This window comes from Amia ocellicauda, chromosome 10 (genome assembly GCF_036373705.1).
Source record: "Amia ocellicauda isolate fAmiCal2 chromosome 10, fAmiCal2.hap1, whole genome shotgun sequence".
Lineage (NCBI taxonomy): Eukaryota > Metazoa > Chordata > Actinopteri > Amiiformes > Amiidae > Amia > Amia ocellicauda.
Window position 1 is genome coordinate 15826662 of NC_089859.1, and position 17064 is coordinate 15843725.

General features: G+C 43.5%; 1 protein-coding gene across 1 annotated transcript in view; it reads left to right on the forward strand.

The window, feature by feature from the left end:
* gpc3 (glypican 3) overlaps positions 1-17064 on the forward strand; it is a 121243-nt gene that overhangs the window by 75005 nt on the left and 29174 nt on the right. Inside the window, exon 6 of the mRNA XM_066715213.1 lies at positions 4237-4348. Within this exon, the coding sequence (XP_066571310.1) occupies positions 4237-4348 (112 nt within the window). The remainder of the gene's footprint in view (positions 1-4236; positions 4349-17064) is intronic.

Here is a 17064-nt window from a genome sequence, read left to right on the forward strand (position 1 = left end):
TTTACCCCCTCTGTGCATGGACAGTTTTTTGGGGGGATTGCAGTATGGGGGGGTGGGGTGGGGGTACCCTGGGGGGTTAATTAGCAGCTCTGGGAGAGTGCGTTACCCCAAGCAGACAGCTTTCAATGTCAGCAGAGGCACCGAGACGAGAGGAAGCCGCAGAAATAATATCAGAGTGGCTGATGTAGCGTGAGCATGGTGTAAGAGTCCTCTCCACTCCAACACACTCCGCCTCCTGAACAGCAGGGAGGGTGCTTCCATGCATGGTGGTCCAGCCCCCCACTGCTGGAATGGGAGCATTGGATATGTAAATGATCTTGTATAAACACATAGAGCACACACACACACACATATGTATACACACGTAGTTTTCCTTGAAGCATGAGCCAGATACGGGGTAATTGCCACCTGCGCTCAGTAGGAGGTGAGTCATCTGTACATTAAACCTCCACCTCTCCGGCAGCTGAGGAGCTAGTGTGATGTACCTGAAGCCGGGCTGTGTGTTACACTCCTGGACAGGTGTGTTTTGTCATGGCTCTGTCAGATCTGGGCCCCTCCGCAGAGTGAAGTAGCAGGAGCTGCTGGGTGACTCCTCTGGACCAGACCCGCCTGTCAGCTTTTGTCGGTGTTTGATTCCTAAAGCAATAATACCAACAACGTGGTTCCACTGAGAAAATCTGGTACAGTAACAGAAACTGTAGTCGGGGAGGAGAGGCATTCACAAATTGCCCTGATAAAGGGCCTATGTTTCCCTCCCTCTCGCTTATTATTTGTATTATTATTATCAAGTTATCGTCAAGGCAGCCAACAGTCACTCATGTTCTAGCACTCTACATACGCACAACATCAAATATGATGAGTAGCAGCATCGCATAGGAAAAAAAGTTGTATGCAACTGGCCACAGGCCTGCTAGACGTGCAGAGATGGCCTCTTCGCATTAATTAACTTCCCGTGTGGCGCACTGCTGTTGGCGTGTAGGGTCTGTGTGGTTTGGGAGCCTGGAGCTCCTGCGCCGCCTGTTTCTACCCACTGCACACGCCTGTGGGCACAGTCCCACGCGGCCCAGTCTGTGACGGGAGCCGGGTGCGCTCAGAGAAAATGATTTTCAGTCAAGGTGACCCCCAGAAACAGTGATATCTCATGGCCCTTACAGCTATTCTACTTTCAAAGGAGGCTTGGGGGGGGGGGGGCGGTAATACCTTACCCTTTGAGACATTGATAGCATCTCAGACTCTGCCTTTGATCTTGGGAGAGATCGCTCCATCTCTGCTGCTGCACTCAGGTCTGGAGGTGACCAGGGATGCCAGCTGGGAGAGGGCAGGTCAGGCCCTACGACCATTAGGTGTTGATGGATGGTTGCTTACGTGTGAAATTGATGAAGAAATTAATAAGCAGGAAAAAAAGCAAAAACTTTAACATTGTTTCTCCCCTTGAAGGTGAAAAGCCTGAAAATAAAAAAAGCATTTAATGAATAAACAATTGCAATGGAAATCAGTTTGTAATTATTATGTTTAATCAGATCAAGTGAAAAATATCAGCAGGAAACTGATTTTCAAAATTAGCTTCCCACTTACCTGATTTGAATAACAACAAGACTACACAGCTGGCGTTTTCTTTTCATTTTTGTAAGTCAAAGTGGGCATTACAGGAGCGCCACATTTATGCTCATTATGGGTGTTTGTATCAAGACATTTTTTTTTTTTTTTAATTGAAAGCAATTACGAATACAGGAGCTCTGAATGTACCCTCGGGGCTCCAGTGCACTTGAATAAGTTGCAGTAGTTTAATACAGTGAGACACAGTCACCTTATGTCAGTGTGTCAGCAAGCCAGTTGGCCCTAACAAACAGGTTTAGAAACAATACATTAATAACAATAATAATTCATCCACTCATCAATTTCCAATTACCACTTCATCCAGTACAGGGCCACTGTGAGCTGGAGCCTAACCCAGCAGACACAGGGTGCAAGACAGGCTACACCTGGGACAGGACACAATAATAATAACAACAATAATAATATGAATAATGTGAAAAGTACTTTCAAGTCAAGCACCTATCTCTTTAAAAGCTGTTCTTATTTCAAAGTAAAGTTTTTCATGATTCATTAAAGTGCTGCTATTTTATTCCCTCCAATTTCCCGCAGGAGGGTAAACCACCGAAGGAATGGAACGATTGCTGATTTAATGAAAAAATTCCAGATTTTTTTTTTTTCCTTCTTCTTTTCTTTATACTTCTGTTCAACTGTAGTCTAAAAATAGAATGAGGGGAGGAGGTTTCATAATCATACTGTTGGATGACTGAATCCCCAAAACCGCCCACTAATATGATTTGAATGTAATCGTGTTTAATATCAACCCAAATTAGTCCTTGGCAAACCTTGACTAAAGGCTGAAAGTTGAGTCTTGTGTTATTGGTTTTTACTGTGCTACAGGGACAGGCTGTAAATCAGGCCAAGCTAGCAACACATATTTCTTCACTTCCCCACCTAAAATATGAGTCCAACACATAGCAGTATTTTATTCAAATGGTAACGCCAGCCTGTCCTTTTGCAATCCTGTCTTAAAAGGGCACTCGCAGGCCTGCCTACTGCAGCACGCCAACCTACTGCATACATTGCAGCCCTGCACCCGGGGAGCCCCATATATAAGCCTTAATAGGTGGATTTAAGTGATCAGATGGTGGAGACCAGGGAAACAGGTTAACTTAGTTGTTAGGCTGGGGATCCCAGGTGGCCTGTTTGTTTGTTTGTTCGTTTGTTTTGTTTTTTTCAAAGGTAATTACCTAATTGGCTTACTAATTTGCTAATTAGAACTGTTGCAGAGTTCAAGTTGGTCATGAAAAAGATTTGTTGCTTTAAAAAGCTCTTGGAAAATGTTTGAGGCGTTGGAAAGGATTGCATACCACAAAAAAAAGAAAAAGAAAATCTGATTTTTTAAGTGTTCCACTGATTAAACATTGCAGACCCCTCTGGCCAGGAAACCAAGGGACAGCCCTAGGCCTGCGACTTGGGGAGTCCTGGCTTGGACACTCCTATAGCCTCAGCCCACACCCGGCGCCCTGCTGTCTGTGATGAGGTGGTCGTGATTGGGTGCTGAATCCCCTGAGGAATGCTAAGATACAATGGAACAGGGGGAGGAGAGCCAGAGAGCCGCTCTCCTCACAGCACTCCACAGAATGTTCAAAAAAGCCCTTGAAAAGGAGCAGGTATGGGAGGCATGTGTGTGCCTGCCTATCCCAGCGCAAAGCCCTGTTGTAGCTGAGGCCTATGATGTACGGGATGAACGTCCTCATTAAACAAAGCCCTGTTTCAGCTTTCTTTTGCTCTCTCTCTGTCTCTCTCTCGCAGCATATACTTTCTTCACTCCGGAAGAGAGATTGCGAGTGCTAATATTATATCAACAAACATTCCAGAGGATTACACTAATTACAGCCCTTCGCCACCGCACGCTGTCATAGTGGGTGAAATAAAAAATAAAATAAAAACGTTTAAAAAGTCGAAAATGTCTCTGCACTTTGTGATTGGCCCCAGCTGGGCGTGTGAGGGTTGTCTGAGGGTTTGGAGAGAAAACACATATTTATTTGGTGATGACATCTGCAAAACTCCTGACAAATAATGCCTTCATTTACTTTGATTTGAAAGAGCATTGAATTATAATTTATATAGTACAATGCTTTAATTATAGTATTGTATAGTGCCTGTGGTGTACTCTTGTTAACCTTATAAACTGGGTTGGATTCTTCTTCTTCTCCTTCTTCTTCAACATCACAAGGGATTGCAACATCACTGCACTTGGCCCCCTCCTCTCTGTGGCTGTCCTTCTTTGGGATGCCTGGAGATGGTGCTCTTGTAGTGAGGAGTAGAGAAAACACATGATACACAGGAAATGGGAGTTATGAGGGTTGTGCTCACACAGCCTCTACCGGGGCATTGTAGAGAGAAAAGAAGAGGCCCCTCACCTTACACAACAATCGCGTTTTGTTTATACAGAGTTCCAAAACACATTCCACCCAAAATCCATGTAATTCATTGGAATGGCAGGTCTGGCTATTTACCATACCTGCCACAGGAATCTGAAGAATTATCATGGATGTGTTTTATTAGGGGGATTTTCCCTCTCTCTTTTCCCTCCCTCTCTTCCTCTCTCTGTCACCTTCTCTTTCTTCAGTGCCCCTTCTCTCTATCTTCCTTCACACGCTTACTTTCTTTTACCCTCTCTCTCTCTGTGCCACCCAGGTTCCCCTCTGCAGGAGCGAAACGGGTCCAGCCCCAGAACCCAGACTCCAAGAACAAAGCGCCAGAGCCAGTAATCAGCCAGATCATCGACAAACTGAAGCACATTAACCAGGTGGGCAGGACGGGCAGTGCATGTCAGTAGCTTCGAGGGCAGGTCCCCGCGATAGGGCCAAGCCGCAGCCACTGAGCCTCTGCAAACAGCAGACAGATAACACACCAGCGTGACAGAGCACGTGGCTAAGAAACAGACTACCTTAAATTACGCACACACATGCACACACAAGCAAATGCTGCTGCCTAAACATGATAGGTCAGCCTTTACGTTACAGTAGGAATGTATGTTTTTAACACACCTGTATCTCCAGCTAGGGAAAATCAGGGGAGTATCAGTCAGCCAAAGCCATGATGCGAAAACAGGAGGTAATTCTTTGCATAGGTTTGGCAAAACACTTTTGTATCAGTGAGGCAGTGGGAGCAGATATAGTCCATATGGAAAGAGTTGTATCTCTGTTATATTTATTCAGATGCATTTGTTTTGTTTTGTTAGGTGTTTAGTGGTTATTTTTTCGTTTTGCTCTCAGCCGTTTTTTTTTTTCTCCATATCTGCGCCGCGTGTGAATTTCGGATCTTGAGATTACCTCGGTTACCTACAGCAAGCCTGATCAAACCAAAGACAAATGAGAGAGAGAGGGAGAGGCTGCTTGCATTGTTTTATAAGCCTGATCCTGAGCTCAGGCTGTTATGGCTCTTGTTCTGTGTGCCAGTTTTTCTGTCTTTTACTCTTCCAGTAGTGATTAAGATTTCACGCTAGAGCTGCGCGCTTTGAAGATGGAGGTCCAGATCGCTGTATTTTCATTATGAGTCAGAGGGCTGGCAAGAATGATGGGCAGCTTTCTTTCTTAAGCAACAGGTGTGAAAAACCAGAGCAGGGGAAAAAAACAAAACAATCTCTTTAAACTTCACACCGGCCTTCGTCAGTGTTCTACAAATCTTGACTTCCCTTTCTAATCACAATTTATTTTTGTTTGGTGTTATTTATTGATTCTCCCCCGTTTCCGCTCAGGTCAAACCTGCATTCCCATGCCTTTCAAGAAAACTCCCTAGAAGGGCGATAGGCCTTGCTTGCTGTGCTGGTGCTGCCAGGCTGGACCTCCTGGACTTTGCCGCACCTGAGTTGCCAATAATTTTACCAAACCATCTGCCGAAGTGAATCAGTTAAGATACATCGGTCGATAGCTAATGGGAATTTAATGAAATGCTTTCCACACCTGCAGGCCCAGGGTTGTACACCCCTGCAGTAAAACATTTAATATAACACTCAGCTCACCAAATCTAACCCTGTGTATTATGGTCTTTTGCTGGAAGGCCAACAGAAAGACTGATGCCAGAGTTTGTCCTGTGTGTTTTTTAAGATGATTTATACATCACTTGATTTAAAAATGATTTGTGATTCTCCCGTCCTTCTCATCTGTAATTAATTCTAGACTTTGTATAAAAAGGTGCGTTGTGAAACATTACACAAGATATTATTATAGCCCTGTGTTGAACAATAGCACATTTTAACCATAAATGCATAAATGCATAAATACTTACATACTCATACGCATAGATACATATATACTTACATACATGAATCTACACTTGTAAAATTGAATTACCCTGTGGTGAAGTGTGGAAAAGACAGCTGCAGAAGTCTTGAAACATAAATTAAGAAAAGGGAGCATGTCATAGACTTAATAAAACACACTGAACATAAAACAACAAATGCAATTCTCTTATATACCCCAGAGATGACCAATTTGCTGGAAACCTGTCAAGACTTTCTCTTCTTAAAAACAGCAAACATTGAAATAGGATCTGAAGTTTTAGCACTAAAGCCTTGCCCCCCCAACACACACTACGTATTTGGGAACCGTTTGGGGGATTTTCAGTAATTTTCTTAATTAACTTCATTGCATTACCTCATTCGGGTTGACCTTTGCCTAAGAAGAAAGCATCAGACGTTCTGCCTCTCCCTGTGTTTGGGCACATTAGGGAATAGAAGAAAACAAACAAACCAACCAAAACAGGCTCTAATGTTTGCTGCCATGCTGCTAATATTGATTGCATATAGGAAGAGATGCAGATGACAAGCTTGTGTAGGAATGTGAAACTTGATGACTGGGACCTTTGTGCACGACAGTTACGCTGTGGTTTCATCTTCTGTGAAATGGGAACATTTTTGTCAGGGCTCCATGGTGGGGTGTTTTTGTTATTGTTTTATTTGTTTGTTTGCTTTTTATTTAATTACTATATATTATATATATTAAATATTGCCTTGAATTGTATTGCTCTGTGTTCTCAGAGTCATCAGCAGTGTGCAGCTCAGTGGATAGGTTTTATGCTCTACAGAGGCAGATGGCAGTGATAAGATCTCAGACAGACGATCTGCTCACGCTCTCTTTCTCACGCAGTATCATACCCACACTTATCAAGCTATCAGAGGCTGTGTCTGTCCTTGCCATCCAGGGTGTTGATTTAAAGCAGGGCTCTGCCCAGACAGGCACCTGACAGCCTCTCTGCAAGTTGTCTTGCTCCAACTCATCTCACTGATTTGTCGGTGATATCTTTCAGGTTGCCCGGGAATGTCCTGTCCTGTCCAATTCCACCTGCTGTGAGAGTAGAAAGCGTCTCCGCAGCGTTCTCCCCAGCCCCCGTGTTGAGCTCTGCAGTGCTTGCTACGGTGTTCGGGGGAGAGAAAATTAGATGGGTTGTGTGAAAAATAAAAAAAACAGAAAATAGGTGTTAGAGGGCACCGTGGTTCTGTTCTGGGTAGAGACAGTGGAGAGGGAGGCTGTAGAAAAAACCTTTAACCTAACACAGTCAAAGTCTGGGGTCAGGAATCTGCACTAAACACAGTTTGTGTTCATTACCCAAACTTTGGAGAGACAGGGCGCACACAGAGGGCTGTCCTCAACATGTTTGCATTTGTAGGCTAGTGTCAAAAAGTGTCATAACTGAATAGGGCAAGCTTCAAGGCTGAAGTCTTGTTGTTCTTTTAGATTTGTCTGCAGCTCTGTGTTTTTTTAGGAATAGATCAGAAACTGTTTACCACAGCAACAATGTAAGAGCGGACCCAGGTTCTCTGGTCAGTTGATTGGATTGTTTATATTTTGGGAGCATTAGGAATATTCCACCTGAAAAGGACACAGTGAGCACCAGAGTTTAAGCAAGGGAGTTTTGTGGTCCTGCACATCTTACTGGATGCGTCCCTTGGCTCCCAGACACAGTAGCTTCCTCGCCATTCAGGAATATAAATGCATACGCAAACAAGTAACAACAAACTCTTTTAGTTAGTTAGTTATTTTGTATTATCATTCTGTCCCAAGCAGCTGCAAAATCACAGATGGGCAACTGATGATAGTACAATGAAGGCCTGCTATCAGTTTAACCTGAACCCCCATCCCCCCACTCCCATCCTCCTGACCATGTGGCATTCCTGTGAAATGTGGATTAAACGCTACTTGGATGGATGAGGTCCTTTCAAGTCTATTAAATATCACTTTACCCGGCCTGCTCTTACAAGCCTGCCTTTGACCGCTCTCTGTGGGGTAATCCTATAGCCCAGGGGCCAGGCCTGTGTGAGGGTCCCAAGGGGGAGACAGGGTCTTTGTGCAGGGCAGGACAGTCTGTGTATTCACCAGCTGCGAGGAATGCAGACCTGCAACCCCCCCACCCCCACCCCCGTACCTCAGCATCAACACACATAGCCCCCGTTTCCCCCGTGACCTTTTTCTCTACATTATTACAGCCCAAATGCCGAAGTTGCAATGACCAGCGTCAAGAGAGTGTAAAGAGACCAATTATGCACTCCCAGGCAAATACTTGGAAATTGAACACCAGTTCTGCCGAAACCTCTTTTAAAATGCATGCCGTCCTTTACAGGGCCATATTGCAGAGCTGAGGGGTTTGAAAATGTATGTTTATGTAATGCTTAGCCAGCACCTCCTCATCCACCCTGGAACATGAATGCAGCACCATGTCCATAAAGCACACACCCCAGCTCTTTCCAGCAGCAGTGGCTGGGTGGGCCGACGTACAGTGCGACAGACCAGAATTACTTTTCATTTTCTAATGGGAAGTTCCCATCTTTAGAGTTAAAAAAAGCAAAATACCAGAGCCTCAGTGTGCTGCAAACCAACTAGTTTCTGCAAAACTATATTTATATATATATATAATTATATTTTTCAGCAGCTGTTTCCTTTGAAAATGTTTATTCATTTGTTCTTGTTTTTTAGTACACAAAAACAGTGAAATCAACTCATAGCTGCAATATGATTCTGTTTTAAAGGCGAAGGAAATGCTTATATATGATGGAGTTGAGAGCATTAATAGGAGATATAAGAAATGGAAACTTGAACATTTGTCAGACACATTTTGCTGTAGAGGGGCCAGATATGCACAGTGGGGTGGTGCAAATACTGTAGCTGTAGAGCAGTATAGAACAAGAAGGGCACTGTTGCCCTGCTCACGTTAAACAGGTTTTCTTGTTTCGAGATGTCGTGCTGTTAATGCCTTTTCTTTGGCGTGCAGGACCCTCAGATGTTACATTGGCTTAAATAAAGGCAGTTTTGGAGCACATTAGTAAGTGTGCAAGTAATGCATTTTTCCAGTGTTGATTTGATTTATGACTGTGAGTTCTAGAAAAGAACTTAGAAACACTGTGAACGCTTGTTCGTCGCCATAGTAGAAAGTTATTATTATTATTTTTTATTTTTTATAAATGTATGAAATCTGTGAAGGAAGTGAAAAAATATTGCAAAGCCACTCTTAATAATATTTACCTTTTTCTCACCTTCCTTGCCTCATTCTTGGCAGTACTGGAGCTTCACTGTGTTTTATTAAGGTTTCCCCAGTGCTTTTCTATACTTCTATATGTATTAGCTCACAGTCTGTTGTTAATTGAGCACATTGTTGAAACCCTGCACTTTCGTTGACTCCTGGCCAGGTTTTTTACTTCGGAATGAAATGTTTATCTCTTGGGCCTCTGCCGGCCTGCAGGAAGAACAGTTTGCATCAGCAGTAATGTTATGTCCCTTATTGGCCAAAGTGAGTTTATTGAGACAGCTTTTAAACAAAAAACCCACTTTCTGCTCTTAAACAAGACTTTCTCACGCCTAACCCGAATGACGTAATGGGGGGTGGCGACTGCGACCCCGGCCAAGTGTAATATAAGCTCTTTAGTTTTAAATGGGATTAATACAAACAAACAAGAAAAACGCTTTTTATTCTTTCAACTATGCTTTTATTCAAACTGTCCCCAAAACACCACAGACAGCGGCAGGAATCTCTATGGGTGTAAGGCGCTGAAAAAGGACACAAATGGCTCGTTGACACTGGAGAAACGGCAGTCCTAAGCATCGGGAGAAGGGTCATCAGTGGCCAAGCACAAAGTGGCTTGTTCTGCCTGCAGCCTCTGCACAAGGGTTGGTGTGAACAGGACCATGTGCAAACTGTGTCATGACTTCACTAGCCTCCAGCAGCCCAGCCTGTCAGATCCACAGTTGTCCCCTCTTGCTGTTTGACTCTTGTTTGCGACTCTTCCCTCCATGGCTGCTGGGACCCAGGCTGTGGCTGGGCCTTCCCAGGATGCATTCAAGGCAGGTCACAACCTGGCTCTCACACTGAAAATAAATAACCTCCAGTCAACATGGTGAGCCAACACGATCTGCAGAGTACCCAATCAGGTGATATACACTGAAGCGATCACATGCTAGACGCTGTTCTGCAACCCGCTGACACAAAGCCCAAGACAGGAGTGAACCTAGGCAATAAAGACCTAGTAAAGATTCCTAATGTAAAAGTGCAATGTGAACAAATTGCAAAGATAAATAAAAAAAATAAACAAAAATGTCTTGTGAATGTGAATGAATGCCTTGATTTTATCTGCAGCGGATATTTATTTCCCCTGCCATAATTGTTTCAGAATTACAGAAATGTACTTTTAAAATCCCTCACAGAGTGGCCCCATAAAGGAATGATGTAGGATGCAATTAGTTGGTTTATGTTTCAGCAGAACTCAAAAGAGCACCAGAGCAAAATCTCTCGCTATGTCCAGCCCTGCATTATGGGTCTCTTTACACCCCCCTAACACTGGCAGCAAAACTGTTGTGCAGCTCTGCTCACTTATATAATCCAGTTGCCAGCGCTGCAGAGGTCAAAAATAGTACAATATTTATGTAGTCCAAACACCTGCACTGCCTTGGCCATGCCACTTCTTTGCATGCTGCAAGCCTACAGTGCAAACAGCAGAGCCCAGTGCATCAGACAGACTGATAACCTCTAACCCTGAAGGCTCACAGGCACCAAGTAATCCACAGGGAGCGCTGTTGTGGCGGTAATTCTGAGAATCCACAACATCCCATTAGGTTGGTGGTTCTCTAGAATTGTGCAACAGGGCTCTCTCTCTCTCTCTTTCTGTCTTCCTCTTCCCTTCATCCCATGACCTTATCTTCCCTTTTCATTCTTCATCCTCCCTCCCACTTTCTCTTTACTCTCCCCCCTCCTTCTTTGACTACCTTACCTTCCCTTGCTGTCCCCTGCTCCTTCACCCTCTTGTCTCTTTCCCATGACCCTCAGCCATTCCCAGGGCCTCCATGCTCTTCTCCCCTCCCCAGTGATCCCTCTCACCTGCCCGGGTCTCTCCGGCTAGAGGCAGTGTGACCCCAGTCTTGCGTCGGGTCCTCTTTCTGCCGGCTGTGTGGAGCTGTGCCCTGATGGAAGCCAGCCCCCCGGCTCCCTCCCTCGCTCCTAGCCTAATTAATTCCAAGATCTGGGAAAGCTCCGCGGCTGCAGGTATCGGGATCCAGAGGAGAAAATAAACCAGACCCCTCCAAGACATTCCTGCCTGCGCTCCATAAAGCAGCTGCCGGGCCACTGTTATTTACATCAGGTGCTGCTGTCTGCCCCCCTCCCTGCCCACAGTGTTGATTTATGCCCTTCTATATTTATCTGCTGGGGTTGTGATTTAAAAAAATAAATTAATAATAGTGATAATATTAATGCATGTACAGCAGACTTGGCTTTCGAGGCGTAACTGACTTAAAAATTGTTTGCAGTCACCTCCAACCATATTCCACGCTCTCGGACACACTCCTCTCTCACTGCCCCAAGGTGTTGCTGAGTATCTTAGTTATCTGCTTTGGTCTTGATCTTCAAGATTAAATTGTTAATTGTTCCTCACGTTTTTGTTCTGTTCAGCACAATGCTTGGGAACTGTGTCCTCCCTTCTTTGCAGTAGAGGTGTCAGTGCCGTGTGAGTTCGATACAGTTATACGAATTATCCAACAGGTTCAACCACTTTCCACATATTGTGTGTCCCTGCGTATCGAAAAGAGCGGGCACTATTGTAACGAAGCCCATGGCGCGAGTAACCGGATATCCCAGGGAAACGCAGTGTGTGTTTATAACAGAACAAGAAAATAAGGACAAACAACATTTGCTGTGAATGCAAAAGATAACAATTTGCAATTAGTTTGCATGCTATAACTCATTACCGTCTTCAGATCTGAGTGCGGAGCTTTCCACGGTGGAAAAGAATACTGTGCTCTGTGCTAATTATGTCAGTGAATCAGAACCAGACTGTTTTCCACTGCACTGTGATTTGCTACAATAAACATCCTTTAGACGTCGCCTGAATGGCATTTGACCTACAAGCATTGAAGCTCTTACTTTTCTCATAGTCGCTGCCTTCTACTGCTGTGGTTCTTGCAGTTTTTAGACCGAGCTAGAGAGAAATTGTTATTATTATTATAAATATGTGCCATGCTTTAAAAATAAATTGAAACATTTACCACTCTTTGTTTTTATAATCAGAAGAAAGATTTGCCATATTTAAATGGTGGAAATATGTGTCTTCAGAATAGGAGTTCTACATTATATACAGATGTTTTACATAGATATAGATATAGATATCTTAAGTAGCAGCAGCCCATATCCATTCTATTTTGCATGAAGGCCTCACCAAGATGTTTCCAGTTGCTTTAATCTATAGCTTCCTTTTTCCATGTCACGCTTACAAAGTTTAAAAAGTTTTAAATTTTATATATATATATAGCAGGAGAGAGTTGCATATGCTCATACACATGCTTTCAGACATACAAGCACATGCTCTTTCTCACTCACACACACACACACACACGTCAATGCTGTGATGAATGCCTGGCTGCGCTTCATACAGTTTCGTTTTTCACAGCCCTAAACTTTTACACCCCCGATGGTACGGCGCTTTCCTGATTTCCCATGCTTGCTTCTGGAGGGAGATAAAAGCACTCCCCTCTTTGGGGTTTTCTGAGAGCGATGCAGGGCACTCCAGGGTCATAAAAAAGAAAACAGGGCAGTACTGCAGCACAGCGGATGTGAGTGTGGAGCTGGCGGCCGGCTTGCGTGGTGCATCTCAGACCAATTTCAGATGAAGGCACGCTGTAAAATAATTGCATCTGAATTACTGATGCTGTCATTGAAAATAGATTTTTAACTTTAACTCTTTTCTCGTATATATAAATATATCCCCCGGGGGCCCCACTACCTCCCTGTGCTGGAGTCCATTTTGTCTCTTTTTAAATGCAGTGAAATCACAGCAGGGGAGTCTCTGTGCAAGTGAAGTTTGCGAGATGGGGAGGGTCAAGGGGCGGCGGGGGGGGGTGGGGGGGGGAGGTCGGTTCAAACCTTCAGAGTCCTTCAAATGAAGTTTGACACCTCGTATAAAACGACACTCACGCAAACCTTTATCACCGCAGGAGAGCTCTGTCGCCAGCCAGCCCCCTCATGGTTAGGAAGTGGGGCACATCTGGAAACATGTGGCCCATCAGCACTGCGCCCCTCTATTAACATCCGTACTACAGGGCAGAACAGTCCTGTCAGAACTCATATCGGATCTCAGACCAGATACCATCTGGGCACGCTGTGTCATTTCTGCTAATGCATCCCCAAGGGTTTTTAATCTGAATTGTATTTTAAAAGGCAGTTAACACACACGGAGCTCGCTGTATACTTAACCTTCTGAGCTTCATTGATGGTCTGTTTCTCTCTTCCCCCCTCTTTCTCTGGCAGTCTTTTTCCACACTTTTCTCTGTCTCACACACACATTCTCTCTTCCCTTGTCTCGCCTTCCACTGAACAGGAGCTCCAGCTCCGGGGGGGGGGGGGGGGGGGCTTCCGCGGGGCCGCTCAATAACGCAAATTAAATAACAGCCCCGTAATACCAAGAACAAACTAGGCCAGACACAGCTGCTGCCACGGTTAATATTGCCGCCTCTGTTCCATATCTCTCCCCCACTCGCTCTGCATGAGTCACTCTGTAAAAAATGCAGCTGTTTAAGTTCAGGTATGTGGAGTAAATCACAATGGATTAACCCCTTGTGAACTGTCACCTTATACAACCTGTGTTTTCTAGTTAATTTTGCCTTGGACCATGCTGTGTGTCAGTTTGTGTGTGTATGTCACAAAGTAAGGTGACAGAGTGATCACGAACAAGGAGATTCACAGTCTCGGAAGAATAGATTTGTACTGGCAGTTTACTGTGAGCAAAAAAAGTACTCAAATGCAGCATATATTACAGTTTCTCAATCACTTTGGCTCATTTCTTTAAACAGTCTTAACATTCTCTAAACTGTAAGTGCAATTGTCAGAACTGTTTTATGGGACATCACAACTCTATTTCATGTCTGCAAAATGTAGTAACTCACCCAAAACAATTAATTCATGCTTCAAAACCTAGTTATTGTATCAGTAAATTGGCCAATGCCCCCAAATTGAATCGTGTGAGCCATACAGGTCAAAATGTTTAGATGTTTAGATGTTTTTTCACCATGGCAGTCAACCCTGGAAATGGTTGTCATATACAATTTCAGTTTAGTAAAGTAGAAATGTTTTCTGTTCTTATGGGTATCTACAACTTCAAGTATATACAGGCATCACTGAAGTACAGTAAAACTCCCTGTACAATATACCATGTGCACACCAATGGTTTACCTAGACATATGGGTAAAAAAACAAACAAACAAAAAACAATGAATTTTACCTCCTCACAGTACGTAACATTACAAGTAACCATCTTCTTGGTGGACATCCTATCGCTCTTGTTGGTCTGGCCAGAGATTTGTCAACATCACATCTGATGTTTTCCCTTGCGATGCACCGGGGGAAAAATCTCCCCTGCAATGATCGCCTGTGATGTCCTTACAAGCAGCATTCATAGCATCTAACAGAGACATCTGATCTTGTGCCTGAGCCATACTTTCCACCTCCATGCTGAAAAAAAACTCTTATCGGATTCAGGAATGGGGAGTATGGTGGAAGGAACTCCATTGTTATCCTTTCATGCACAGAAAACCATTCCCTAACAATGTTGGTTTGGTGGAAGCTGACATTATCCCACACAATTACATAATTTGACAAATCTGGTCTAACTAAACCTCTTTTGTGTTCTGGTAGTAGGTCTCTGTAAAGTGTATTTAGGAAGGCCAGGTGAAGTTGGGCGTTATAGGGCCCAATGTGTGGAATATGTGTGCTCACACCATTCTCAGAAATGGCAGCACACATTGTAATATTGCCCTCACGTTGGCCAGGTGTGCCAATTGTGGCTCGTGTCCAATGAGATTGCGGCCACGTCTCCTGCCGGATTGAACCCAGCCTCGTCCAGAAAAACATATGATATTTGCGAAGATATTGTCGTCATTTATGATTGCACTTTGGATCTCTTAGCCTGATGGAATTGTTGGCTATGACCATGTTGCAAATTTCTTGTTTGCACAATTGATGACACTGAGGACCCGTTTACATTAAGCTGTACTCTCCGACCAGCCTCTTCCATTGTAAGAGCATGGTTTATGACATGGTCCACAATTGTGGCTCTGATTTCATCAAGGACTCTTGTTCTTTGCCTTCTACCTCTTCTTCTATTATGTCTTCCCCTAACACCAACACCAACACCACCACCACCACCACCACCACACATTTGTACACATGTTCTTATTTCTCTTCCATGGGCATGTAGCTGCTGTTCAGGGTTGTGATGTTCCTCCATGTTCAAAATGGTAGTGATTATGCTGTGGGCATGCTCCATATATATGCTTCCAAACTTGATTGGTTGATTGGTAAGATTGTGATTCCTATTTCATTACTATGTCACCTGGCAGGTAATTTGCCAATTTAGCAGACATCACAAACATTCCATGTCATACATATTTATGGAATATACATGCATGTCTGACAGATTTTGATAATTGAATGGATCATTTTGCTCACATGATGAAAGAATATTTAGAAGTTGTGAAGAGTATGACAATTTTTTCAATGAGAATCAACTCAGTTTTGATTTTGCAAATTGTAGACAATTGTATTTACTCTTTTGCACACATGTGCCAATTAGCTTAAAAGAATAAGAAATTAAAATCTGGTGTGAACAATAACTAATTGTTCAGAGATTTGAACTTATTGTTTTTGTTTTTTTTAAATTGAGAATTGAGCCAGCGATTGAGAAAAACTGTCAAATACAAATGCATTAATAACACCTCCCTCCAACATTCTCTTCTCAACACGCTACAGGTACCTGCCACGCACTGGGCCCCCTTCATGTGTCAGGTGGTGTCCTGTGGAAGGAAGTTATATTTTAAATGTATTTTAAAGTGATAAATTGTAAATATTTAACCATAAAACCTTTTAATATACTCTTTGTGGTATGAAGGTGTGCACCCCTTTCATCCCATTCGTGTACAATAATTAACAGTGGGCTTAAAAATAAAACTGTCACATTACTCTGCGCTTCCATTTCCATACTCAACCACTTCAAAGCTCCATCCACATTAACATAAACACCCAGTCGATACATACCAGTGAATATATACATATTCATACACACATAATATACCTTTATACAGGTTATCTTGAACTATACACTTGCATTGTTTTTGTACGTTTACATTTCTATTATGTAATCAGACACGGTGTGTGTGGACAGTTTTTTAACTACCAGACTTCCCCTCCCACATTTGCGCTGTCCCAAGTGGATCAAATATATATTTTTAAATCTATTCTATTAAGGAATGATTTCTATATTTTTAGGATGCCTAAATTGCTCGCTTTTTCTCTATATAAAATATATGGTATGTATTCCATATATTTATTTTATAGTTTTCTAACATATATTTTCAACATTTAAAATACATATATGGATTAAAGAGTAAAATATATTTGTAATCTATCCCATGCATGTTTCACTGCCTTTGTTCCATCCGACTCCTTGTGAGAGTGTTTGTTAAGGCGAGTCTCCATCGATGGAGACATCAGCCAAGTAAGAATATTGCACGCAATGTCAAGAATGCTCGTAATTTCAAGGCTGTTCATTGCGTCACAACAGTGTGGGGCGACTCGCACCTGGCTGGCTGGACCAGTAGTTGTTGTTTCCCTTACTGCGCTCTGGCTGTCGTGTTTCAGTTCTATGCTGTGAGGTAATGTACTGAGCAGTGTCAGGCAGTGCTGTGCTGAATAGCTACACTATTCTGTGCTGTACAGTTGAGTCGTGCTGTTTGCTTGTGTGATGCTGTTACTTGAGATACTGTGCTGTGCAGTTGGACAGTGTTGTGCTGTATTGTTAGTGTCATGTTGTGCGGTGCTGTGCTAGTGCCGTCCTGTGCTACACTTTTCCCTGCAGGGCTGGTGACAAGGCCCGCAGTGCTGGGAGCTCTATATGAGGGAGGGGCCCCTCTCGAATTCCATCGTGGGCCTGACTGTATGGGAACCTCAGCTCACCACAAGCCCTGGCATGCATTGGGAGATGCTTGGCGGAGG